Raw genomic sequence first — 13,751 nt, forward strand, 5'->3', positions numbered from 1 at the left:
TACTTATATTATGGAATTTCTCATTGTATTGTACTCTACATGCATAATCCTATTTAATTCTCAGACTAGTTCTTTGAATTGGTTACAAGTATTAACACATTTGTACAAATTAGGAAGTTGAAGCTTAAATAATTTATGTATGATTTTACCAGCTTATAGATGGCAACTTAGGATTCAAACCCATGTTTACCCTGATCAAGGGTCAACATAGAGAGTTGTTACATCCATGGTTTAGTGCTAAGGCATAAAAATTATCCAGAAATGTTTTTCTTTTTTTTTCTAAGATAAACTCTAAAATGTAAGGCAGTGTGGAAAATTGTTATCCAGAGATTTGTATACTTCATTTATTTGGCTGGTTATATGCAAAAACATGTTTTTTGTACCAAATTAAATTCTAAACTTAGTATTCTAGATCTTGTGAACTGTGTAGGAATGCCATTATGACACTCATGAAATGGTAAAGAAAATAGGGATTCACAGAAACTTTAAAAATGAAAGTAAAGGTACAGTTTGAACTCTTTTTTTCCCTACACTGGTGATAGGCTTTGTGCCTCCAAACCTGCAAGTTAAGTTAATTTGACACTTGAGAAATCCTGTTTCTGGGTTTTTCCCCCTCTTGGTATATACTTGCCTGAAACAAAAAGCAATCCAGTGTTAATACAACAGAAAAGAAAATTTTTTTATATTATTAAGAAGATTAAGTAGTAAAACTAATGTATATTGTAAGCTACACTTTTATACTGTAGGCACAAATAATCCAAAACGTCATGTGTACTTGGCTTTCAAAGGTGCTTTTATACTTTGAATTGTTAAGTTTGGAGTTTCTTAAAACTTTACACAATACATCTCCAAACAACTTCCCAGCTCTGTGGTAAATCCAGCTGCATCTACATCTTCTTTACCTTATTGCCCTGTCAGTACCAACTCTTTACTCACAGTTGTTCCCTTATCCTCATACATGCTCCTTGTTTGAACTACTCTAATGGCGCAAAGCTGTATAGAAATGAAAAATAATTCTTCACAAGAATAGAAGAAAAAAGGAAAGGTTGATAACTAGGATAAAAATGTTAATAGAGAAATATGTTAACCATATCTTAAACTTAATAATAATTATTCACCATCTCTAGTGATAGGATTACCACTGAATTTTCTGTAGGTGAATTAGTTTTCATTCTCTTCCCCAAAGTTGATAATTAAGGAAAATATATAGGGATGCATAATAAGATTCTAATCACTAATTTACTTTTAAGTGTTTAAATATGTATGCAGTTTCATAATGGTGTGTTTCAATATTTGAATAATTTACAGGCAGAAGTAGGGTACCATCCTTTTTTTAAAATTGCATATACTTGTTTATATTTATAGCTGTAGTGAAGCTTATTTGTAACTGAAGTGTCACAAACATTTTAGTGTAGAATAGCACTATTCACAAAAATGTATTTGGAAAGTAGAAAATCTAGAATATTAGCAAATTTAAAACTTAAAGTTTATTTTATAAAAATATTTAAAGTTTCTTATTTAAAGTTAATATATTATGAAGCAAAATGTTATCTATATTTCTTAAAATTTTACATATATCCTTGACACCTAAAAATGTATATATATAAGTGTTCTTTCTATTAGTGTGTATGTGTTATATACTGTTTTTATAATAGTCTTTTTATTTTGATAAATAATTATATACAAATATAATAGCAAGTTTCATACACTTTATACATGAATTAGTATTTTTTAATTTTTGTATAGTTAGTGTAACAGATGTTGCATTTTGTTTTCTTTTAAGTATTTGTTTTTCAGCTCTTAAGTGGTAAAGCTTTGGTTCTTACTTGCTGATCTGCATGAACCTAACTTTGCAAGGTTGCTGTTATTTCCACTTAAGGGACCACTTCTTTTGCCTTGTTACTCTGCCAATCACTAGTTTTATATGCTTATTTGCTGTGGCTGCATTATTGTGGGTACTGGCATTCAAATATGAATATTATGAGAGTTCTTATATATTTTCATTTTTATGGCTATTACTAATTTTTGACTTTTATATTTGGAAGATGTGAATAACTTAAAAAGTTTAAGAAAACCAGAGCATTGCAGAAGTCACGGTTACATGTTATTTTCTCAGTTTCTCCAGCTAAAGGAAGGAATGTTTGTCAGGGACAGAGTTTTTTCAAAAGACTAGTGCCCTGCTTTGTAAGACAGCTAGAGCATGAGTTAGTAGAAAGTTTAGTTTTCAGAAAAATGTAGGAATTATTTGTTTAGAAATAGGGGAAGAGAAGGGAGAAAAATCTAAGACAATCTGGTGATTTAAAAAAAGTAATAATACTCAAACTTTGGTTAGTATTTTAAAATGTTACTTTCACAAGTATTATCTCAGTTGAACATAACCCGTTTTTTATTTTTATAGAGAGGGAGCAGAGATCCATATAAATTGTATGTATAACATCATATAACTAGAAAAGTGGCAAAACCAAGTCAAATTACTCCCTCCTCCCTGAGTCTCCTGATTTCCTCCTACTCATTGTTGGGATTACATCATGCTGACCTAACTGCAAATGAGTATGATTCTTTATGAATTGCTAAAAAAGAGCAAGCTCATTCAGTGTAATGCTTATCCATGGCTTACATGTAGCCAAATTGAAGAATATTTTTTTATAGAGTAGAGAGTACACCCCCAGAGAAAAGGTAGATAGGATCAGTTGTCAGTCAGCTTTACCCCGTAGCCAGAGGCCCATGGGGAAGGAATTTTCATCCAGATTTCACTTGGAACCAAAACACTAGATGGTTATACTTGAATTTTATAAACTGTAAAACATAAATTGAAATAAATACGCTATGATAAATTTGTGTAACGGGTTAATATAAGAATGGATGAAATATTGTAGAACTTTTATTTAAGCATAAGTAGTGCAGTGATGTTGGGTCAATTATCTAATCTCGAAGCAATTTTATAAATGTAGTTTTTCTGGCTCTTCAGGAAATTTTGATTGAATACATATGGAATGGGGACCAGAATCTCTACTTTTTCAGAAGTGTCTCTCAGCTGATTCTGGGGCATATTCAAGTTTGAGAACCACTGGATTAGACCTCGATTATAGAGCATCTTGAATGCTTAGTTTATGTAGTTGTCAGTCACTTTTGTGTTTCTTAATTATTCATCAGATACTTATTTTGGGTGTATGTTATGTTCTAAGCACTCAGAATATTAGATGTGAATGAGATGGCCAAGCCCTTCAATAGGGAGTGATAGGCAGGAACTTCTATGGGAACAGGGAGGCATGATTCTCAGCAATGTGAAGAGGTTTTCAGGAAAGATTTTGAAAGGTAATCTCAGCCAGTTTAAGAGGATTTTATGAGTCACCACATGAAGAAAAGAGGTGCAGTTTTCCCAACAGTGAGATCAGTAATGCCGTCTTAAGGATGAGAGATGTAGGTAAGGGACAGATTGTGGGAGTTTTTAAATTTCATATTAAGAAGTTTAGTTTTATCCTATAAGTGTGAGGAACAATGATAGGCTTTTAATCAAGTTTATTTCTTAGAAATCTCAGTTTGGTAGCAATGTAGAGAATGAATTAAAGTTGAAAGACTTTAGAAAGCTATTGCATAATCTGGGCAAAAAATGATTTGAATAAAGGCAGTGGTTCAGGCGGTAATAAGATCTGGATGAATTGTAAAAAATGAAATAATAAAGGCTAGGGCCCTGGCTGGTGTGGCTAAGTTGGTGGAGTGTCATCTAGTACACTGAAAGGCCACCAGTTTGATTCCTGGTGGGGGCACATGCCCAGGTTCTGGGTTCGGTCTCTGGTTGAGGTGTGTAGGAGAGGCAGGCAACCAATTGATGTTTCTTTCTCTCTCTCTTTCTTTCTCCCTTCCTCTCTCTCTCTAAAATCAATAAAAACATTTTAATAATAATAAAGGCTAAGAAAAATGCAGACAATGAAAATATTCTTCTATCACACTTTCTATTTTGTAACTCAATAAAATAGATAATAAAATCAACAAAATATTTTTTAAAAGGAAAAGTATGTTTACATATTGGTTGATCACAGTAATAAATATTACAGCTTTGGCTTCTAAAATTTGTCAGTAATTTCTTCAGAATTGATTTTCTTTGCATATTTAGGCTCAGTACACACTATACCAAGATTTATCAACTTATCTTCATTAATATTGATTGAAGAACAGTCTTCAGTTTTTAATTCTGAAAGATTCGTGTGTGTATGTGTTTATGAAGTAACTGCTATACAAATAGGGAAAATCTTCAACATAAGGATAAGTTTGGCAGAGATTCATAAAATCCCATTTTACACTAAATTCCAGAAATTGTGATACTTTTATGTCTTTGTTCCTTTGGAAATCAAGTCTAATGATTTTTAAATATCTTCACAGTTAAAAAATTAAATACATATTCAAAGTCATATATAATGACAGAATTGGACTAACTTGCATTCTGTTTCATTGATTTTATAATCATTGTACCATCATTGTTTATTTCTAATCTGTTTAAATATAGGAATATATTATTGTACCACAGGGGTTAGACACATACTCTTCTGAAGTAGGCATGATTTCAAATTGCTATGAGCTTACTCTTGAAAGAAAGGTGTAGCTGGCCCCACTTGTATCAGGGGAGACTGTATAACTGGGAGTTCTCCTAATTACCTTTCATATGAAATACATTGCTTATTAAAGGATAAATATTAAAATGTGCTAATTTAAAGCTACATATGTTGTTAAAACTGAAGCATACTGTAGCAATTGTTTATAACTTAGGCCAACAAATTATTTTCTTTAGGGAGGAGCATTTTATCACTGACATTATTATTGCTGGGACATCATGGTAAAAAAAAAAAAAGCTGGTTTTATTTTTATTCCTGAATTTTCTTACAGACAGCATACCCACTTATTGCCTGCACTTGGGAGTGGTGTGGTGGAAGGCAGCATTTTTACCACCCTTCCTTTGATGTACATGAGTGAAGTGAAAGGATTGGATGTAGGGACAACCAAAAGAGACACTGTTCTAGTCCAAAAATAGGGTGATGACTGTCTGAATTAGGTATTTAGGAGACAATGGGGATATAAGGGAGGGGATGTAGAGAACTACAGGGGTGAATAAAAGGAATTTAAAGATAGTTTTGAGCTAGAATGACTTGGAAAATGGTGTTATATGCTTAACAGAAATACAGAGGTTTTTGGAGTTGGTTTGTAGAGGAAAACATTAGCCTACATAATATAGCATGAGAGAATAATGTGCCATCTTGCTTCTCACAGTGGGGTCTTGCTAATTTGAAATTACATAAATATTAAAAGAGGAAAAAGGGAAAACATAAGTATTTTAAAGCAACTAACACACTGAATTTTATTAGAAAGATTTGGAGACTTTCAGTTTAACTATTACATTTTGTCATTTAAAAATGATTTTGTGTTTAGAAAACTGATTGATAATTCAGATAAAAATTTAGTTTTTGTTCTTTTTTTGGATAACATGTGACTATGTGGTATCCTATGAAAGTTGTTCATTTTATTCCATCTTTATCAGGCAAATTTAGAGTATATTGCCTGATTCTATTTGCAGTCTGATTTTTCAAGTTACCATCGGACAGTTTTCACTTGTGTATAGATGCCATTGTGACATCACCCTAGAAACTTGAGGGATAAATAAGATGTTGGAACTTCGTAATTATTTATTTTAAATAGAACCTTTCCAAAACTGTGGATTAAAGATGTTTGATATTAAGCCCTCGTTTAAAATTTTTTAATAGTTAATAGATATTGTGGGTTGCCAGCATACATATAGTTGGTTACCTTTTCTCCTCATTTACTCCACCGCAGTCACAGTGGCCTAATTTCTATTCTTCCAGTATACTAAGGGCACTCCTACTCTCAGGTCCTTTACCATTGCTTTTCCTTCTGTCTAGAATGCTTTCCCCAGGTACCTATACGACTCACTTCCTCTCTTCCTTCAGATCTTTGCACAAATGTCATCTTAGGGAAATCTTTCCTGATCATCCTATTTGTAAATGCAACTTAAGTCTCCTACTTCCTGTCCCCCTTTCCTACTTAATTTTCTCCATAGCAACTATTTTACTTTTTGTTTATTATCTGTTTCTCCTTTCCTAGAATGTTAGTTCTGTGAAAGTAGGAACTTTTTCTGTAGTTAGCTACTGAATTCATTGTACCTAAAATAGTATCAGGAATAAAGTAGATAATTATTTGAAAGAATGAACAAATGAATGAAAATGTAAATGGTTGAAAGCATGTATGAATAAATATGTACATGAAGAATATTCAGTGATGATAGCATCCTGTATTTCTGTGGGATAAATGAGGTAATGTATTATGAAATTGATTTTGGGGGGTTATAGAATTTTTTTTAATCCTCACCCAAGGATATGTTTTTCATTTATTGTAGAGAGAGAGGGGGAGAGGGAAACAGAGAGCCATCAGTGTGAGAGAGGAACATCAGTTGATTGCCTCTGGTTCATGCCCTGACCAGGGATCGAACCTGCAGCCTGAGTATGTGCCCTGACCAGAATGGAACCCAAGACCTTTCAGTGCACGGGACCATGCTCTGACACCAGCCAGGGCTGGGGTTGGAGAACTTTTTGCTACTCTGCCTGGCAATATTTAAGTTGGTGTAAAATACTATTTTGCTACAGTAATGTGGAGTGCTGTAAAATTTGAAATCAAATACATTTGTCCCTTTTTAAAAATGTTTACTATCAGAAAGCGTTGATAGGGTTAAGCAATAGAGCAAAAGAGAAATTCTTAATTCTCTTTGATGATATATCAAGTTTCCCTTCCTCAACCCAATGATTATTTATACTCTGGCCAGATTTTTCTCTTTCTCTCTCTCCCCTTCCCTCCCTCCCTCCCTCTCTCTTTCTCCCTCCCCGCCCTCCTCCCAAGATATATATTTAAAATTTCACTCAATCAACTTGAAAGTCGGACTCCATTGAGTGAAATTTTAAAGCCGCTTAAATAGGTGCCTGCACTGGTAGGTGTGGGACTCATCAGCTCAGTGGAACCATACTGAGCCTTAACTGTGGATGCCTCTGGCTGCTGCTTTCATGCCAATTTTGTGAGATTTATTGCATTAGTAGATAAGGAGTTTTGAAGAAAGTTTAGACTCCTCATTGATCACTTTAAAAAGCAGATGCTCTGACTCCTCCAAACCCCTCAGTCATCACACACACACACACACATATCCTTCCCACCCCATATGCATATTGCACAGCCCAGATATTTTGCTACACAAAGTCTGAAGTACAAATTAGTTGTTTTCTACAGCAAGATGATGTTGAACATATGAAAGGCACTAGATTGTGACTCCCTTGAGGACCTGCCTGGTTCTGAGTTTTCTTCTCCTTTTTGAGTATGGGGGTTACTGTTTCGTGTTAGTTCAGTTCATCTAACAAGAACCGCTTTGCCAAAGTCTGCTTTTTTTTTTTTTTTTTTTTTGCCTTGAACAAATACTACATTTATTTTATTCTCTACTGTGTGCTTGTGTTCATCACTTTTACTTAATTAGCTTTCTATTCTTTGCATCTGTAGCATGTTTGCTGGTGGTTTGTTTTCTCTTTGATATTTTGATTGGTTTACATATCATAGATTTTCTCATCTATAAGAAACTATTTCTGAAAGTATGCACTTTGTACTAAGATTTTCATCCCTTTCTTTCCAATTTAATTCACTAAGCATCACTTTACAATTCCTTTGCTTTCAGGATTCTAACATATTTTCACCTTATGGTTTCTGTTTCTTGATAAATTTTCAAGTTTGTATTAAAATATTCAAGTTTACAGAAGCTATAGCCTTTATCTTGTTCTTCCAGGCAAATATTACAGTTCCTTATTTTTCAACAGCTTCGCAAAGGCTGAAAAATTTGCCTCGTACTTCCCTCAAAGCCAAACAGTTGCTTCAAACTTCATCTACAAAAAGAGGTAACTACAACCTCTTACTAAGTTTTAAATTTCAGCAAATGGTCAGGTTAGTTAAATCTTATACCTTTTGGCATACTGAGTCATTGATGTCTATAGGACACATTTTAGTCTTCTTTTAATAATAAAATAGTGTTCGTTCATTCTCTGTTACTTGGATAAATTCAGAAGAAACTCATTTTCTACAGAGGTATGTATTGGGATGCTATTCTGAATGGGAATAAATGATACATAGCATTTAATATTAGAGAATTTATCTTCTTACAACCTAAAACTGAAGGTCATTGTTTTAACTTAATGTTAGATGAACTAATAAATGCTTTCAGATGAACCAAATGACTTATATTCCATATGTAATGTTTTTTCTTCTGACTTTGATTTTTGGATTTACCTTTCTGTAGGATGAAATGGGAATGCTTTCACATTGTAAGTTTGATTGACATTAAACAACAAGTCGTTGTGGTTAATTGATAATGTTTAGAATATTTATGGAGTGGTAGCTCCATATTTATAAAAACTGAGAGTTGAAGAAATATATGAAGATTGGACACCAAAACTATCGTATTGGTTCCAAGAGATTGGATATATGGGTGCTAGAAAGAAGCAGAATTGGGAGGAGGAGCATGGGATCAGATAGACCAGGAGTCATAAGAATGAACAGAAGCCTCAGAGGAGGTGGGACAGAACACATGTAAGCAATGAAAAAAAAAACATTTCCCCTGTGCAGGACATGCAGATTTCCTGATAGCCTCTGAACTCAGTAACAAGGGCGGGGAGGGGGGGAGATAAAGCACTAAAGGGCGTTATTTGGACAGAGGAGGTTTGAGATTTGCTTTGTTAAAAAAGATTTGGTTAATGTGGTTACAAAAGTACTGAAATAGGTGTTTTAGCAAGTTCATTGATGCAAAAGTGTTAGCAGTGATTTGGTGGATTAAGTATAATTTAGGGAAATAGTTTTAGATAATAGAATCTGAAGGAAAAGAGAATGGCCAAATAGAAAATTAGGATATGTGAATGTTTGTGTTTTGAATATTGGAAGTTGATCATCTTTTGGTATCATTGTCAGAAATTAGACTGGGTAGATTATGGTCTTTTGATGGAGAGGAAGGTGACATTATAGAAAAGGATCCTCAAATTATTTGAGGACTTTAGTCTCCCCCCCCCAGTATTTGTAGGTGTGGGAGGTGGGTGAAAACAGATGAGCATGAAAGGATTGTGGTGTCTAAACAGAGCAAGAGATTCCTATATAACTAAAAAAAGGTAGAGAATTTTAAGTTGATACAAATTTTATTTGTTATGTGCTTCTCTAAGCTGCTTCATAATGTGTTTTGGGATCAGGAAGGTTTAAGTAATTGTAAATTTTAACTTAAAGATTTATGTTACTGTTTATTAGGTTAAGAAGATCATAGCTTCTGGCTAAATTTTTTTTTTTAATTTGCCTATAGAGATTACATTATTTTTGTGACTCTGAGCCACCTAACTGCCCACATTCTTATGATAAGATGACAGGAAGCCCAGTCTGCTAATTCCTGGCACTCTGGCTGTTTAGTTGATTTAGTAAAGGGATAGAAGTTTGTATGTATCTGTGTGGTTCCATTTTGTTTAATCTCTTATTTTCTGGTTGGTATTGTGGCTTGGGGATGACCACTTTATACTATAAGTCCTGAATCAATTGAAAAACACACAGGTATGTGATAGGATTTAAAATGTTAGCTTAATTACTGAATTAGCTCAAAGCTGAATCAGAAAATAGCTCTTGGATCCAAACCCAGTGGTGGTTTATACTCTGGCCAGATTTCTTTCTCTCTCCCTCTCTCTCCCTCCTCTCTCCCCCCCCCCCTTCTCTTTCTCATAACTGATCTGATAACCAAAAGAACGACTAACTAACAAGTGGGTGAGCATATACAGCATGGATACACTGGACAAAGGGATGATTCATGTCCTAGGCAGGACAGAGCAGGGACAGTTCAAGATTTCATCATACTGCCCAGAACAGCATGCAACTTAAAACTTAAGAATTGTTTATTTCTGGAAGTTGTCATTTAATATTATTTCTGGAATTTGCCATTTAATATTTTAGGACCGCAGGTAACTGAAGCTTTGAAAAGCAAAACCACAGAGGAGGCAGGAGCTACTGTATTGCAGAATTGGGTCATTCCAATTCTAGCATTCCTTTTTTTCTTATTTGTCAAAATATTTATTCTTTGGTCACTGAATGGCAAAGTTTCATTAGGAAATTCAGAATAAATACTTTTCTTTCCCTTTATTTACCAGTTTACAAAATGAAACATTGGCAAGCTGTCATCCTCCAAAGGTGACCAATATTTTTCTTAAATATGTATCATTATGAACATATGGATTTAAACTTTTTGTGTGTTTCAGTCTATTCTGAATTTTTTTCAACTTTGGTGAAAGCTTCTTCCAAGTTGGCTTTCCAACTTTTTTGACTCAACCCTAGTAGTTTTTGATAACTTCTTGCTAACTGGTATGACAAGATATGCTCATCTTGTGCATTTGTTGCCATAGACTTAGATTTAGTCATTTTTCCAAAAAGTCCTGGCTTTTTTGGTAATAAATGGTATTTCATAACCATAATTTATGTTTTTAGCTATGCTCATTGCTACTGGGTTGGTCATTATTTCTAGCTAGGTCTTTTCAGTTACTAGAGCTAGTAAATATATGTGTAGATTTGTGTTTGTGTATTTTTTAAGATTGAATACCTTAATAAAGTACACACTGACAGTTCCTATTCAGATGCAAGGGCTTGAGGTAATTACTTAATCTTTTTAAATTTACATCTTGATCTCCTTTATCCTGTTCTGGGAATCCTGACTCAGCAACACAGAATTAGAATAACATTTAATAGTTTGCTTTATCCCATATTACATACAAAATTTTCTGGGGATAACATTAGTATGATAACCAGACAATATGATTACTGAAAATAGTTTATAAAACTTTCTGCATATGCTCTATCCTTCTTATTTACAGTTATACTATATCTACATTGTCAGATTAAATAGCTATTACGTACTTTTCTTTATATGACTCATCTTTTCTTAGCTTTGTATTTAAAAATATGTTTGATGCTGACCACCAGTCTGTATGTTATTGTCTCACTAATCATTTTCCGTGTTTGAAGCTCACTCCATAGTAGATTCCCCAAAACGGAGTTATGGGGACAGTATCCATTTTCTGAGGTTTTGCATGTTGATGACAGCTTGTCTGCTGTTTTTATTTTTGAAAATCATTATCTAGATGTGAAATATTTGGCTCACATTCTCTTTCCTTGACTATCTTAAATATATTACTCAATCTTTGTCAGGAATAAAGAATTGTTTCTGTTACAGTCATTTGGTCTTTTTATCTGGATATCCAGAGGATATTTTCTTTCCCTTTAATGTTCAGTAATTTATGAGAATACGTCTTAGTGTTGTTGACCATTCTGAGTTGATTTCCCCAGATATGTGATGTGTTCTTTTAGTATGGAGGTACAAATGTTTTTAAGTTCCACACAGGTTCTTTTGAGTTATTGTTTTTACTATTCTTTTGCTTTGGTTTTCTTTTTTGTGGGGACTACTGTTGGACACAGGTTAGATGTTCTTTGCCTGTCTTCTGTATCTGTTGTCTTCTCTTTAATCCTTTTCATCTTTCTTACTTTATTCCTGTTCTATAAAAGTTTCTTTTTATTGTTTGTTTCTTTTAAAGTATAATCTATGATGTATGTTGACTCATGTTCCTTCTGCCTTTGACTTTATTTTGAAATGATTCATTTTATGCCTAATTCGTTTCTGTTCGTTCATCTCATTTTCTGTTGTTTTCCATCCTGATTTATGATGTTCTTTTTCTCTTGTATACTTTTGTTTTTGGGTTTTTAAAAATATATATATCTTTATTGATTTGAGAGAGAGGAAGGGAGAGGGGGAGAGAGATGGAAACATCAGTGATGAGAGAGTCATTGATCGAGCCCGCAACCCAGGCATGTGCCCTGACCAGGAATCGAACCATGATCTCCTGGATCCTAGGTCGATGCTCACCTGCTGAGCCACGCCCGGCCAGGCATTGTATACTTTCCTTAAATGTTTCTACAATTTGAAATGTTAGATTTGAATTTTTACCATTTTATGTGTGTGTGTGTACATTGGACACAACTTCTGACAAGGTTCCATCATTAATAAAAGTGTGTTGATTCACAACCTCCTCATGAGCTTTCCATATGTAATCTGAAATTGGACCCCTTATGTGGAGGGTAGAGAGAGACTGAAGAAGAGGCAGACCACTCCGGATTGGTAGGTGACAGGTTTAATGAGCAAGGGAACTTCCTTATGAGGCTGGTCTTCAGATATTCACACACCCCCATCAGAACATTAAAAGTTTACAGAGTCCTTAACTGGGCTCAGTCACATACACAGGACGCCTTAACTGGGTTTAGTCTTGCACCCACATTTCTGTCTCAAGGCTGTACCTTTGGAGCAGGTTCTGGGAGGGGGGAAGGCCAGCAGGGAATGCATATTCCAAGGACCAGAGGTGGTGAGGAGCCTCCAGTTTCCCAGATCCAGCTCATGGGTCAACTCCCTCAACAAAGCGTTATTTTGTTTTCTTCTTTTTTCTTGTAATAACATCATGTGGGATTTGGCCTCCATCCTTTTCTGTTGCTCGTTTTCCTGTGAAATTTGTTTTTCTAAACATTTAGAGAACTTGATTTAAGATTTTCTAATTTTATGGCTCTAGAGCTCCCTCTTTTGTTGTTTTAGAGAACTGTTTAAAATATGCCTGCTTATTTTGAGATTTATTTCCCTCTCCTTTTATTTTTCAATTTCAGTTAACATTCAGTATTATTTTGTATTAGTTTCAGGTGTATGCATAGTGGTTAGACTATCATACATTACAAAGTGTTCCCCCTAAGATTTCTAGTACCCACCTGGCACCATATATAGTTACTATAATATTATTGACTACATTCCCTATGCTGTACTTTACCTTTGCTATATTTTACATTCCCGTGACTGTTTTGTAACTACCAGTTTGTTTTTTGTGTTTTTTTAAAATCCTCACCCAAGGATGTTTTCTCAATTGATTTCTAGAGAGAGTAGAAGGGAAGGAGGAGGGGGGAGAGAGAAACATTGAACCATCAATGTGAGAGAGACACATCGACTGGTTGCCTCCTGTATGCACCCAGACCTGGGTGGAGAACCTGCCACTGAGGAACGTGCCCTTGACCAGGAATCAAACCCGTGATCCTTTGGTCTGTGGGTGGACACCCTTGCCACTGAGCCAAACCAGCCAGCGTCCAATTTGTACTTCTTAATCCCTTCACCTTTTTCACCCATTCCCTCAACCACCCCTCACCCCCCAGCAGCTCTCAGTCTGTTTTCTGTAGCTATGAGTCTGTTCCAGTTTTGTTTGTTCCTTTATTGTGTTCTTTAGATTCCACATATAAGTGAAATCATATGGTGTTTGTCTTTCTCTGACTGGTTTCAGTTAGCATATACCCTCTAGGTTCATCCATGCTGTCACAAATGGTAGTATTTCATTCTTTTTTATCCCACCCCACCCCCTACTTTTAAAATTCATCCTTTAAAAGTGTACAAGTCTGGTTTTTAGAATATTTACAAAGTTTAGCAACTATTACCACTGTCTGATGTTAGAGATTTTCATCACCCTCACCATACCCATTCACCGCCATTCCCCAACCCCCACTTATTCTGGCCCCTGGCAACCACTAATCTTTCCATCGCTATGTATTTGCCTATGCTGGGCATTTCATATAAATAGAATCATGCAATATATGATCTTTGTGATTGGCTTCTTTACCTTAGC

The 13,751-nt window shown here is 34.7% G+C and overlaps 1 protein-coding gene across 2 annotated transcripts in view; it reads left to right on the plus strand.

The window, feature by feature from the left end:
- SLAIN2 (SLAIN motif family member 2) overlaps nt 1-13,751 on the plus strand; it is a 58,542-nt gene that overhangs the window by 24,634 nt on the left and 20,157 nt on the right. The window contains exon 7 of one of the 2 annotated variants that reach the window (XM_081132733.1): nt 7,857-7,934. The exons of the other annotated variant lie outside the window; for it this stretch is intronic. Coding sequence (XP_080988859.1) covers nt 7,857-7,934 — 78 coding nt within the window. The remainder of the gene's footprint in view (nt 1-7,856; nt 7,935-13,751) is intronic. 2 annotated transcript variants of the gene reach the window in all.

Source organism: Miniopterus schreibersii (assembly GCF_964146895.1).
Source record: "Miniopterus schreibersii genome assembly, chromosome: 1".
Classification (NCBI taxonomy): Eukaryota; Metazoa; Chordata; class Mammalia; order Chiroptera; family Miniopteridae; genus Miniopterus; species Miniopterus schreibersii.